This window comes from Pelophylax lessonae (genome assembly GCF_965119305.1).
Source record: "Pelophylax lessonae genome assembly, chromosome: 1".
Lineage (NCBI taxonomy): Eukaryota > Metazoa > Chordata > Amphibia > Anura > Ranidae > Pelophylax > Pelophylax lessonae.
This window is the reverse complement of record NC_138768.1, coordinates 635,828,799-635,842,329: the sequence shown is the minus strand read 5'-3', so window position 1 is coordinate 635,842,329 and position 13,531 is coordinate 635,828,799. Positions and strand designations below refer to the sequence as shown.

Genomic DNA, 13,531 nt, shown 5'->3' with positions numbered 1-13,531 from the left:
AAAAGCAAACGCCACCTAGTGGAGAAAACTAAGGCTGTTGGTGAAAACGTGAAGCAAATGAATAAGTGCCTTTCAGGGAGTGTTTCCAAAATGGAACTGGTGAAAGACGGGTGGCAGAAGTTTGATCGTGATCTTGAGATGCATTCCATGTGGAATTCAGATAGAGAAAAAGAACTAGGTGACCTTGAGCGGTCAAATAGTTCAGCAGAAAGTGCATTGAAGAAACCTGTAAAAGAATGTGTTGCAGTTCCATGCTTCTTCACTGATGCAGAGAGGAGGTCTATAATGGATACCACCCAGATCGCTGGGTTCAACTGTGTTGTTGCCTTTAACCCCTATGTTGGTGGAAGGAAAGTTGATGATGTTCTGGTTGGCTACTTCTGTGAAGAGTTTGGCAAGAAATATAAACTGAATATCAAATCAAATAGTAGGCCTTTACTGCGACTCGCTCAGGAGGGCGAAAAGTTTAAGAAGTTGATGAGTGCAACTGCTTCAGATCTGCCTATGAATATGAAATGTTTGGTGAATGATATTGATATCTCTGGGAAAAGGAACAGGGGTCACTTTGAAGAAATGTGTGACAGCCTGTTGTCTCAATTGGAAAATCCTCTGCACAGCATCTTAGAGCAAGCAAAGCTCAAGAAGGAAGATCATTCCCTTTTACAACAAAAAGTCAATGATTGTGTACAGCTGTATGGAGAGGCAACTCAAGTCACAGAGGGATGTCAAGAGTCCCTACTTGGAACAAAGCTTAGTGAAGCAAAGGTTCTCAAAGTTTTGTGGAAAACATTTATGGATTGCAGAGAGAGGCGTCTTAAGAATGTTGAAGACATTAAGACTAGCCCAATTGAGTTGCCTATGGATCACGGTCCTCCATGGTGGATTGGACAGACGGTTATGAGGGACAAGCTGTCTGACATTTATGAGAAAGCTGTCAATGAAGATGACAGAAACGAGAAGGAGCGAAATGATGCCAAAAATGCAGTTGAAGAATGTGTATATGAGATGGGAGACAAACTGTGTGGCATTTATGAGAAATCCGTCAATGAAGATGACAAAACAGTTTCATCCGGAAGCTTGAGGATAATAGGAGGCTTATCAGTGAGTCAGCAGTGCTTGACACATGCGTGCCTGGAAATCTGTGTCCCAACCCTAGGGTTGAAACAAGAGGGGGGGGTATGTAACAGGAAGTCAGCTAAATCTGGGAATGTAGTCACAGGAAGGAGATACATTTCCACCTGACTTAGAAAGTCCATTAATTAATTTAGGGTGTTGGCTACAGAGCTAGCCAGCAGGAAGTTGAAAGGCCTTCACCTGTTCAGAATGAGGGAGTTAAGGCTCTATAATTTGTTCAGAGAAATTCCTATTTTTTGCTGCCTCCAGAAGCTGTGTCCTGAAGCCATGTGGGCTGGGAGCAGGAGGACAGTCAGCGTGTGCCTCCCGACAGGATGTGTGGGCCTGGGAGAAGACCCCCCGGAGTGATGTGTGCCCGGGACGGTAACCAAGGGTGAATACGTCTCAAAGGTGAGAAGACGAACTGTTGATGTGAAAGAAACAAAAGGACTGTGTTGCCCTGTGAAGCTATTATAAAAGGACTACTGAGTGTCCGCTGTAGGACAAGGAAGTCTGCCCGACGGTAGGTTGGAGACAGACACTTAGGCAGGTTCCAGTTGTGAGAAGGTAGCCGCCCACAGAGGCAAGGATTTATTTTCTGTTTTATTTTATTTTGGATGTTTTGCTGCATACAGCCTGGTGAAGAAAACACCATTTAATAAACCACACTGTTTGTTTGCAAGCACTTGTCGGCTACCTCTCTGGGAAAACGCACCCCCCAAGGGGTCATCCACGCCCGCCACCGAGCTAATCCCTTACAATATATATATATATATATATATATATATATATTTTTTAGCAGAGACCCTATGGAATAAAATAGAGGTCATTGCAACTTTTTATGTCACACTGTATTTGCACAGAAATGTTTCAAACGTGTTGTTTTTTTTTTAAAAAAAAAAAAACAGTTTTATGAATTAAAAAAAAAAACAAAACACTAAAGTTAGCCCAATTTTTTTGTATAATATGAAAGATGACGTTACGCCGAGTAAATAGATACCTAACATGTCACAATTTAAAATTGCGCACACTCGCGGAATGACGCCAAACTTCGGTACTTAAAAATTTCTATAGGCGATGCTTTCAAATTTTTTACAGGTTACCAGTTTAGAGTTACAGTGGAGGTCTTGGGCTAGAATTGTTGCTCTCGCTCTAACGTTCATCGCCATACCTCACATGTATGGATTGAAGGCCGTTTACATATGTGGCCGCGACGAAGGCATGATCACTTTTATTTCTATTACAAGCAATGTAAACATCTATTGTAATAGGAATAGTGAATGACAGGTCCTCTTTATGGGGAGATCTGGGGTCAATAAGACCTCAGATCTCTCCTACAGGTTAGAAAGCCTGAAATAAAAAAACAATCTTCAGCCGAGATCAGTGCAGTATTGAAAACTGCCAGGCTGGGCATGACGTCATCACAGAGAGAAAAGACAAAAGAAAAAGGGGGCGCACCGACCTAGTGCATCACCACTAAAACCATTTATTAAAATATTAAAAAGTATACAATATACTCACAAAGCAGGTGTGATAATACACACATCAACATTGCATATACAATCTCCAAGGTAGCCAAGGTCTCATACGTAGCAAATTGGAATGCAGAGTGTCGCATGGGGCTACTGTGGCTGGGCTGACGTGTTTTAGGGGCGAACCCCCTTCCTCAGAGCCAAAAAAATTGCTGCTCTCAATTTTTCTGGCTCTGAGGAAGGGGGTTCACCCCTGAAACGCGTCAGCCCATCCACAGCAGCCCCATGCGACACTCTGCATGCCAATTTGCTACGTATGGGACCTTGGCTACCTTGGAGATTGTATATGCAATGTTGATGTGTGTATTATCACACCTGCTTTGTGAGTATATTGTATACTTTTTAATATTTTAATAAATGGTTTTAGTGGTGATGCACTAGGTCGGTGCGCCCCCTTTTTCTTTCGTCTTTTCTCTCAGGTGGTTCTGGATACCCTTGATCCTGAGGGGGCAGCAAGACCATTGACTTTTCTCCACCTGAGTCTGAAGTGCATCTCTCTCCCCTCCGTCATATTCTAGTTGAGCGCAGGAGATTTGCTTTACTACATGAGGTCATCACGTCGCACCCAGGCCTCCAAGAGTCATAGAGACTTGCGGGGACCATCTGGTCCTCGTAGTCTCTATGGTGACACTTCCGCCGGCAGCCGATTCCTTCTCCGGCTTGCCGATAGCCCGGGCGAGCCAGTAGAAGCACCGGAGGGGGGGGGGGGGGGTGCCGCTATGGATGGTCTTGATGGATTTGACAAATATCTCTCTAATAAATGTCGATTGCATCTTTATGGGAAGTGCATCCATCCCTCATTTATTCGTCCATTATCCTCTGCAGCAGTGACAGGACGTTCACCCCGTTTCATGAGCCTGTTCATTTTCAGCCCAGTAGACCCACCTGGAGCAGCGATATCTGTTTTTATGTAACAACAAGATATAGGCCTGTTCATAATTCCAGGAGGGCCAAGGGTTCCTGGGGAGGTTCCCTATTGTAGGTTATCCGGGAGGACCATCAATATACATATAATGGTGCAATTTATAGCCTGCCCTATACAGATCTAAGAAGAAGGAATAGGTCAGAAACCAGGAGGAAGGTAGGCAGAAAAATGGCGTTAAGAAAAGACAGGGGGTGCACCTGATAGGTAGGGAGCCAGGGAGAGGATGAGAAAAGCTAGAGAAGAAGAGGGGTCCAGTTTAGAGGTCTAGAGAGGAGGGAGAGGTAAGGGACCAGGAACATCGAGGCTGTCCCTCATGGGCGACCCAAGCTGGTTGGGGGGAGAGTAGGAAATGCAAAAGACAGCCATGGTTCCCAAACTTTCAGGAACTTAGCATGCGTGTCGTTGCCGATGCTAGACATCTGTTCACTAAGCTTCAACGCGATAATGCGATCTCTTAATGTGCGACATATTTTATTTTTCATATTCATATTTCATGTACAGGTAAGTGATGTGACTTAAGCCTCGTACACACGCGTCGAAATTCGGCCGGGAATTTTCGTCCGACGACCGATCCGCCGATTTTTGGCTTGTTAGTACGATTCTTCCGACAACCGACTCTGACTTTTCGGCCGAAAAAATTCTGGTGTGCAGGCTATAAAATTTTTGTCCTCCGTCAAAACACGTCCGGTTTTCGTGCAGTCAGTACAGATTTCGATGGGGAAAAAATCTTATGAGCAAGACTGGGCATGCTAAGAGAAGAAAGAAGACAAAGAAAGCAAAACAACACATGACCTCACTTCTGAAGTAGAATTCTGTCGTGCGGGAAAATTCGTGTGCAGTCTAGGCACATTCCAACCAACAAAACACCACTCTGGACAAAAGACGGACGACCGGTCGGCGGAAATTCGTTGCGTGTGTACTAGGCTTAAAGCTGTAGTGATTTTTTCCCGCTAAATTTCACATATAAAGTCATCGATATTTAAAACAGTGTTTTTTTTCCTGGAATTCTACCTAAATTCATAGATTGTTCTATGATTTTATGCATGCTATAGCATTGTCTATGCTATTATTCATATAAAAGCTAACATAGAATAATTAGGAAGCAGCTCAGCTTTAAAATCAATAACTAAAAGCTAAAAAAGTGCATCACTGACTGACGGCAAGATGCACTAATTGATTTTAGGTTACTGAATTACGGTAAAGAAGCTCCACATTCAACCGACATGTCAGACAATAATACAAGCTCCTCCACACGTCGGTACAGTCTGTTTAGTGAGTAAGATATGTCTGTACATGTTCTCTGTGATTTTCCCAGAAATCAAACCGCATCAGCCAGGTGTAGCAAAGAATTGCACGTTTTCTACACATTCAGATGAACACAGAGATATGTGTAATATATTTATAGACTATGAGAAGAAATCGGTTTGGTTGCTCTATAAATAGAAGCACGCAATCCTACGCAATACACTGGTATTTGTATAAAATATAATTTGTGGGCTTGTACAATACAGGAAAAATGATAACTCGCACAAAGGCTCAGGATTCTTCCATAAGGATTGAACAGACTATATGATCTATATAATGGACTGGTGGCCCTGAGTGGAGATAAAACTCCATTCAAAGCTCCATCTGAACAGAACCTAGAGTAGGTGGAACATGTTAGGAATATATAGAGCTACCTACTGTAGCTCAGACCTATGATCAAAGTGCCTGGAGTTCTACAGCACTCACTTCCTTTACAGATCTAAGATTGCGTGTACCCAAATGCCACACGGGAAGCGGATGGTGGAAGATGTGAAAAGGTATATCACAAAAAAAAAAAAAAAAACATGTCGGTAAGGAATGAACGGATTTCACCATGCCCCAAACTCAATGAGATACTGTGGCACACTTTGCATAGGACGCCTTCTTTAGCCCATGGAAATCTGTCCCTACTGTGAAAGGGCTAGTCAGTTGTGTTTGCCCCCTAAATCAAGGGTTTGCACAAGTCCTCCCCTGGTGGAACATGTGGTCATTGATAATAATTTACCCATCTGATACACAGATACTGAAAAGTCTCTGGAGGTCAAACACAACTGGGCAAAGTGTGGGAAACACCAAGTTAGACAAATACATGACATCTAGTGTCATTTCTTCATGATAATTTCTAAAAATGACTAGAGTTCTCATTCACACTGGCACTCCTTTTTATAGCTTTTCTAAAAGAAGGAAATCATCTGAGAGGTATAAGCAAATTTTATGAATCCCAGATTACGTTTTCCTGCGTTTAGATGTTCTTGCTTTAAAGCAGGTTTAGCAGTGTTTTGTTTTTCTAATCGGACCCTGGATGCACAGAATTCTATTTTCTCTAAACGTAGCTAAACTGTCTGCACCTAAATACATGTAAATGCTTAGTGAGAAAGGTCCATTGAAAAATCATTACTTTTATATGTGTTTGGAAAGGTTCTCTAAATGCATACAAACACAGGGTTGACGCTGTCTCTCAACCAAAAAAGAAACACTCCAGTGTTCATCTACGGTGCTCCAGGAGATAATAAGGTGCATAATGCTTCTTCAGATGCAGTCCTCTACAGATCCAGAAATTTCTAATCAACTGCAAAAAACATACACAAGAGGGTGCAACTCCATGTGCATTACCACCACATAATTTACTAAATTCCAAGTAACAAATGGATACTCACAAACATATAAAATCTACAGGCTTGTAACTCATATGCTTCAGCCTTGGGCGGTAATTTCCAATACAAAAACATCAGATGTAAAAGCTAACACGTTTTGGGAGTCAAGCCCCCTTCCTCAGAGCTCAGAGTTAAAAGCCTGTTGATTTGTATATGTTTGTGAGTATCCATTTGTTATTTGGAATTTAAAGTGGCACTGGAGTTCCAGTCATTTTTTTGTTTATTTAAAAGTCAAAAGTTTTAATAAACAGCCACTTACCTGTCCCACGATCCAGCGGTGTACTCACCCAAGCCGTGTTCTCTTCCCTCAGCGGAGCTGGCATCTCTACTATGGGCACCCGGCTATGACAGCTTGCGACTTCACAGCTGGGTGCCCACTGCACACGCATGAGTGGCAGGGCCGTCTTTAGGGCAGGGCAAAAGGGCCAGCTGCCCTGGGCCCCATCAATGTTGTGGGGCTCAAAGCAGCTGCCTCATACTTGCCAACTATCCCAGTTTAAATTCCCTGGTCCCTTGAAGTTTTAGTCCTATGCTGTATCCCGATATCTCAGTGTGAAGATCTGGTACTAATGCTGCCCAGCTCTGCCCTATTGCTGTGTACAGATGACTCACCTGCAGACCCTGTGTTTACATGGAAATAACCTGCAATTATATGTAAATCGCATGGCAATAATATGTAAATAGCCTCAGACCAGCTGCATTGATATGTAAATAGAGGCAGCATTCATATGTATATCATGACCCCCTGAGGTCATGATATAAAGGGGCATGCTTGAAAGTCCTGCCTACAACTGTGGTCATTAGGCCTATCATCAGCCTGTTCTGCAAAGGTAAGCAAATTGGATGGGGAACCCTTTTTCAAAACACCATGGTGGCACAGCAACGTGAATTATGGTGGATGTGAATATGCACATCTCAGCAGATGTGTGAGGGTGTCATTAACAATTAATACCACTGCTGTGTACCAGCTAAAGGGCAACACGTTTCTGTGGCATCAGGAAAGCGATTTTGCATGCGTTCCTGACACAAGAAGTGTGAATGCAGGCTAAATGTCTCAGTTACATTGGTGGTAAGTGTAAATCTTCTCATTACATTGGGGCTTGGTGTACAATCCTTTCATTCACACTAGCGGCGAGTGTGAATGTCCCCCTTACATTGGTTGTCAATGTAAATTCTTCATTACATTGGTGATCAGTCTACATTTCCCTTTACATTGGTGGTAGGTGCAGAATTGCCCTCACATTAGTTGCCAGTGTAAATCCCCCCTAACATTGGTGGTCGGTGAAGAAGTGTCACCTTACACTGGTGGTCAGTACAAATCTCCTCAACAATGGTTGTCACTGTCAGTGTAAATTCCCTCTTATATGGAGGTCATTCTACAGTATATTCCACCTTACACTGGTGGTTGGTGTAAATGCTCCTATTACATTGGTGTCAGTGTAGAAGTCCCTCTTTATATTGGTGGGGGGGGGGCGTAAAATCCCCCATTACATTGTGGAAAGTGCAAATTGCCCCTCACATTGGTGGTCAGTGTAGAATCTCCCACTATATATTTTCCAATGATTTCCATCTTTGCTGTACATGATTCAGAATTTGCCACAGTGTACTGCCTAACTAATCCCATTCCCCCACCACTGCCACTGATCCCATCTACCCCTCAGCATTGCCACTGATCACACCTCCCCCCCCCTTACACTTCTCCAGCATTGCCACTGATCCCTGGAGTCCTAGTAACCCTAGGACTTTTCTATCTATTGATGGGTCCCCTCACCTCCCCAGACCATGGTGTGCAGGCAAGCAACCAATTAGTGGGCAGTAATGATGTGCACTAACCTATTTCAAACAATCATTGAGCAGTAAGGATATGCAGTAACCTCTAGCAACCAATCAGTGAGCAGTAATAATGTGCAGTAACTTCTAGCAACCAATTAGTGAGTGGTAAGGATGTCCAGTAACCTCTAGCAACCAATTAGCGTACAGTAATCTCTAGAAACCAATCAACATGCAGAAGTCATGTGCTGTAACCTCTAGCAAATAAACAGAGAGCCATAAAGTGTGCTGCAAACCCTAGCAACCAGTCACTGAGCGGTAATAATACATTGTAACCTGTGACAACCAATTCGCAATTGCTGCCTGATCTGATTCAGTAAACTGATTTTGAGTCTAGCTGCTATTTATTGTATATCTCAGAGCAGGCGGACAGCGAAGATGCATGGAAGGGGAGGGGGGGGGGGTCACAAGTAAATGTTTGTTGCCCAGGGTCCAATCAATATTAAAGACTGCCCTGATGAACGGCACTGCACTCTGTTACTGGTCCCAAAGTCTTCTAGGACCTGTAGTGTGTCCCAGAAGACTTTGGGAAAAAGAAATTCAGTTTCCAATCACGTAAGGTGACCTGAAAAGAAGTGGGAGCAGGTACCTGTCAAAATTGGGTACCTGCTCCCCCCCTCCTCCCCAAAAGCTCTGTTTCACAAACAGGAGCCAGGTAGGTGGGTCTTAAAGCGGAAGTTCTACTTTTGGGTGGAACTCCACTTTGATAAATTGTGTGGTGGTAATGCATGAAGAGTTGAGCCCTCTTGTGTGTGAAGAAGCCTAAATGTAGCAGCCACAAAGTAACATTACCCTTATGTTGTAAAGTGCTTCGTAACCTGTGGGCGCTATATAAATCCTGTATAGTATTAATACCTTCAGACACTGAATTTGAATAATGCATGCACTGTGGGATAAAATACATATTTTAGACTCATCTTCTGCTAATCACAGATAGTTTGTTAAATGTTACAAGTCACTCCAGGCGAGATCAGGCTCCATCACATCTTAGGTGCCGGCTCAGCCCTGAAGCAATCAATTGTACCAGTACCAGGAATGCCGCACACAGGGGTGCAAACTAATATTCTCCATTTATTTATATAGGCAGCGGGAACAATCTCTATTCTGACATGTTTTGCATTAGGCATAGCATTTTGAGAAGGTGCTGTGCCTAGCACAAAACATGTCAGATTAGAACTTGCTCCTGCTGGCTATGTTAATAAAGGAAAAATATTATTTTGAATCTTGGTCTGCGGCATTCCTGTTGCTGACACAACAGATATTTTGTTATTAGCTATGAATAAAATCATTTATCATAAACTCACCTTTAAAAGCTGCCCAGTGCAGTGCATTGTCTCCCTCTAAGTCACATAAATGTAGTTTAGCACCTTTTCCAATGAGGTAGCAGCAGAGTGCAGTTTGTCCATATTGTGCAGCTGTGATTAAAGGTGTGCAGCCTTTCTGATCTTCCACATCTAGTGAAACTCCTGCCTTCACAAGCAGATCCACAACAGCAATGCAACCATTTACTGCAGCCCAGTGTATGGGGTGCTGACCAGACTCAGATTGGCTAGGCAGGTCCACTGGTCCCTTACTGTCCACAAATAGTCCAATCAGCTCGATAGATCCAGCCAGAGCAGCCCAATGAACTGGTGTGTGTCCCTTTTCATCATAATTTCCTAAAATTGAAGGACCTTCTTCTTCAATAAACTGCTGGCATTTCTTAACATCACTGCAATACAAAGAAGGTGAACACAAGGCCATGGATTCAGGTTACATATATCAGTGAAAGGAAAAAAAATTCAAAGTATAACTCCAGCCATGAGCTGAGCGAACAAGTATGTTAGCAACCCAATAAAACAAACGCACTTCTTTAACCTCCCTGTCGGTATGATTGTTTCTAATTTTAGGTGCTGAAAGCGGTACAATTATTTTGCATGTAATTCTTAAGGACGAGCAGCCCAAACCAACTATTTACATATGTTTTTTTTTTTTTTTTTACTGTGCGTTCTTCTTTATAACATCTCGGGTATGATAAAGTTTGAAACAGTAAATTATAATATAGTAAATAACTATAAAAAAGTTAAAGTATATATATATATATATATATGTATATATATTATATATATATATATATATATATGTGTGTGTATACATATATATATATATATACACGTATACATAAATTATATATATATGTATATACGTATACATATATTATATATATATATACACGTGTATACATATATATATATATTATATATATATATATACATACACATGTATGTGTGTATATATATATATATATATATATATGTAGCACCACCCCCGCAGGAGCTGCTGATTAGATTATTGGGTCTACGTCCTGCCTAACAACCCACAGAATTGGCTCGAACCCTCCCTAGGCACAACTGACCCAGAATAGGACTGGAATACCAAATGGCTACACAGATTGGAATATAACACTTCAATAAATAATAATGACCTGTTACCTCTCTCCAGCTGCAGTCCTTCTGGGTAATACAAGGTGACCACACACAAGCTTGCTTTTAAACAGGAAAGTTATTTACTGTAAATCAAATAAACAGTTTCGATACAGTAAAATATGACTTTGTAAAAGGATATACTGATTAATTAATCAAAGATAAGATAAATACTGTGATATCACTCCTCAAGGGCACATTAATTGTTTCAGGAAATGTCTCCGAGCCCATAGGACCACCATCTTAATCACTATTATACTTTTGGAAATAAGGCTCAGCATTCAGTTAGACACAGTATCAGAATGTCAGACCTATCTGAGTCCGCTGTTTCTTCTCCATATCTTCGCTAGCAACGTTGGTGCACTCGCAATTTGTAATCCACATTGAGGATGGGTGATCAATAGAGAGAATGGCAGCAAACAGTTAGTAATCACCGCGGGGTGTCTGTGCAGGATTGGCGGTAAAACTTCTGTGAGAGATGTACTGGGCCACCTGGTATATTGCCTTCTACTACTCTAAGGCTAATCCTGACTAAAGTTACTTCTTTGATAGATAGAGTCAGTTTTTGGGCAGGTGCCCTCTCACCAACAGGACTGTCTCCCAGGAAGCCTCCGCTGCGGTCTCAGTCTCCGGCCTCTGTCACCAGCCGCGCTAGGTATTTGGGGTGGATGAGTCTGGTCTCTGTAGAACATCGATGGGACCTCCAGGAGGGATCCTCTACTGGAGATGAAACACTGCAACTTAGTCACTTAAGGCCCAGGAGTTTCGGCCTAGCATACAGCATCAGCCCACAGCACTGGCATCCTGCTTGTCTCACTGTGTCTTTCCCAAGAGAGTGAGCCTGGCTCCTCCCTTCCTTTATAAAGCTTCCCCCAGAAGGCTGTGCGGTGAAGCAGTGCATCCTGGTACTCTCAAAGCACTATGGGCGATGAAGACTGCTCAACTTCCTGAAAGGAAAATCACATCAAAAGAAATTCCATAGCTCGGCTCCTTTTGGCCACTAGATGGAGCCGAGTTCCTCTCAAATGTCAAGCAGCAGTCTTTTACACTTGTATAATGTAAGACCCCGCTACACACTCCCCCCACTTGAGAAACTTTGGTCCCCAAAGAGGACAACAGCATGTACTCCAGTGCATATGTTGGCAGTACACAAAAAAAAAACATTAACATATGCATAACAGGGAATCATCTTCCTTTTCATAAGCAGAGTTCAAACTTAACAACTGCATATTACAACACAGGTTCGACATAGGAACCTCCCACCAATTGTCGGGGGAGGGAAGGTAATTCTGTTCACAGACCCCTGACACTTGAGTGGCTTGTACAGATGTGCCTGGGGGTGAGCTAGGGTTGTCCTCCACCAAATCTGTGGTGGAAGAACTAGGCTGATCAAGAGTTCGTTTGGAAGTAAAGATAGCCTCTTCCGAGCATTCACCCAATTGGTCATAGGTCAGTCTTTTGGGTGGGTGAATGACTCTTCTTTCCCTCTGTTCTTTGGGATGCACGATCTCAGAGGTACTAGGACCAGCCACTTCTGGGGATTCTTCAATGTCCTCCTCCTCATGTTCCAACACACAGGAATCTGATGCTTCAAGAGTGGTCAGTTCTTCTTCAGAGAAAGGTGCAACCTCCTCCTCAGGATCTTCATCATCAACTACTTCTTCTGGAAGCATGTGGAAAGGTATGAATTCGGGGGCTTCCGCCCGAAGGGTTCCTCTGTCAGCCAATTCGGATGAAGACAGAGAGGCAGGTGTGGGTTCTGGTAACTGAGATGACCACATCCAGTCAGGTACCTCCTCATCATCTTCCAGATCTTCAGATGGAGAATTTCCCTCCCTCACATCTGGGAGTGTCGACTGAGATCTGGTGACTGGTCTGGACAGGCGAGAGGTCGAAGGGGTCTCTGGCGAATCTACGACAGGAGGCATGCGAACTGCTTCAGAGAGAGGCAGTAAATGGTTCCTATGCCAAGTCTTCAATGGACCCACACTTCCTTCAGGCCGAATTTGATACACAGGGAGGTTTGGTAGTTGCTTGCAGATAACATAAGGTTGGGACTTCCAGCGGTCTGCCAACTTGTGTTTTCCCGGGACACCCAAGTTCCTCAACAATACCCTGTCCCCTGGTTGCAAGTCTTGGATCCGAACTTTTAAGTCAAAATTCCTTTTATTCCTCAGTCCACGTTGATCAGATGTGGCCTGAGCTTTATCATAGGCCGATTTCAGACTCTTCCGCAGTCGGTCCACATATCCCTTGTGCGATGCTGAAGAGGTGTGATCGGGCGAGATGCCAAAGGCCAAATCCACTGGCAACCGAGCCTCTCGTCCAAACATTAGACGATAAGGGGAATATCCAGTAGCATCACTGACAGTACTGTTGTAGGCATGCACAATGGCAGCTACATGTTTGCCCCAATGCTGTTTCTTCTCTGAGCTCAAAGTCCCCAACATGTCCAAAAGAGTCCTGTTAAATCGTTCCGGCTGGGCATCCCCTTGTGGATGGTAGGGAGTAGTTCTAGTCTTTTGGATGCCTAACAGATCTAACAGTCTCTTGATCAGTCTGCTTTCAAAGTCTCTTCCCTGATCTGAATGGAGGCGTTGTGGTAACCCATAGTGTACAAAGAACTTTTCTACAAGAACTTTGGCTACTGTAGAGGCCTTCTGATCCCTTGTTGGGAATGCTTGGGCGTATCTGGTAAAATGGTCTGTTACCACAAGGACATTCCCTTGGCCACTCAGATCAGGCTCTAGGCAAAGGAAATCAATGCACACCAGTTCCATGGGTCCCTGGCTTTGCAGATGGCCCATTGGGGCTGCTTGACGTGGCAGAGTCTTCCTTTGTATACATCGGACACAAGAATGACAGTATCCTTCAACTTCGGCCCTCATACAGGGCCAGTAGAACCTGTCTCTGACAAGCTGAAAAGTTCTTTCAGGTCCCAGATGGCCATGATTATCATGAAGAGCAGCCAGAACTCTCTCCCTGTATTTA

General features: G+C 43.4%; 1 protein-coding gene across 1 annotated transcript in view; it reads right to left on the bottom strand.

Annotated features, from left to right (window-relative positions):
* Window positions 1-13,531, bottom strand: part of LOC309562456 (uncharacterized protein) — a 117,974-nt gene that overhangs the window by 86,023 nt on the left and 18,420 nt on the right. Inside the window, exon 2 of the mRNA XM_082266686.1 lies at window positions 9,383-9,789. Coding sequence (XP_082122812.1) covers window positions 9,383-9,789 — 407 coding nt within the window. The remainder of the gene's footprint in view (window positions 1-9,382; window positions 9,790-13,531) is intronic.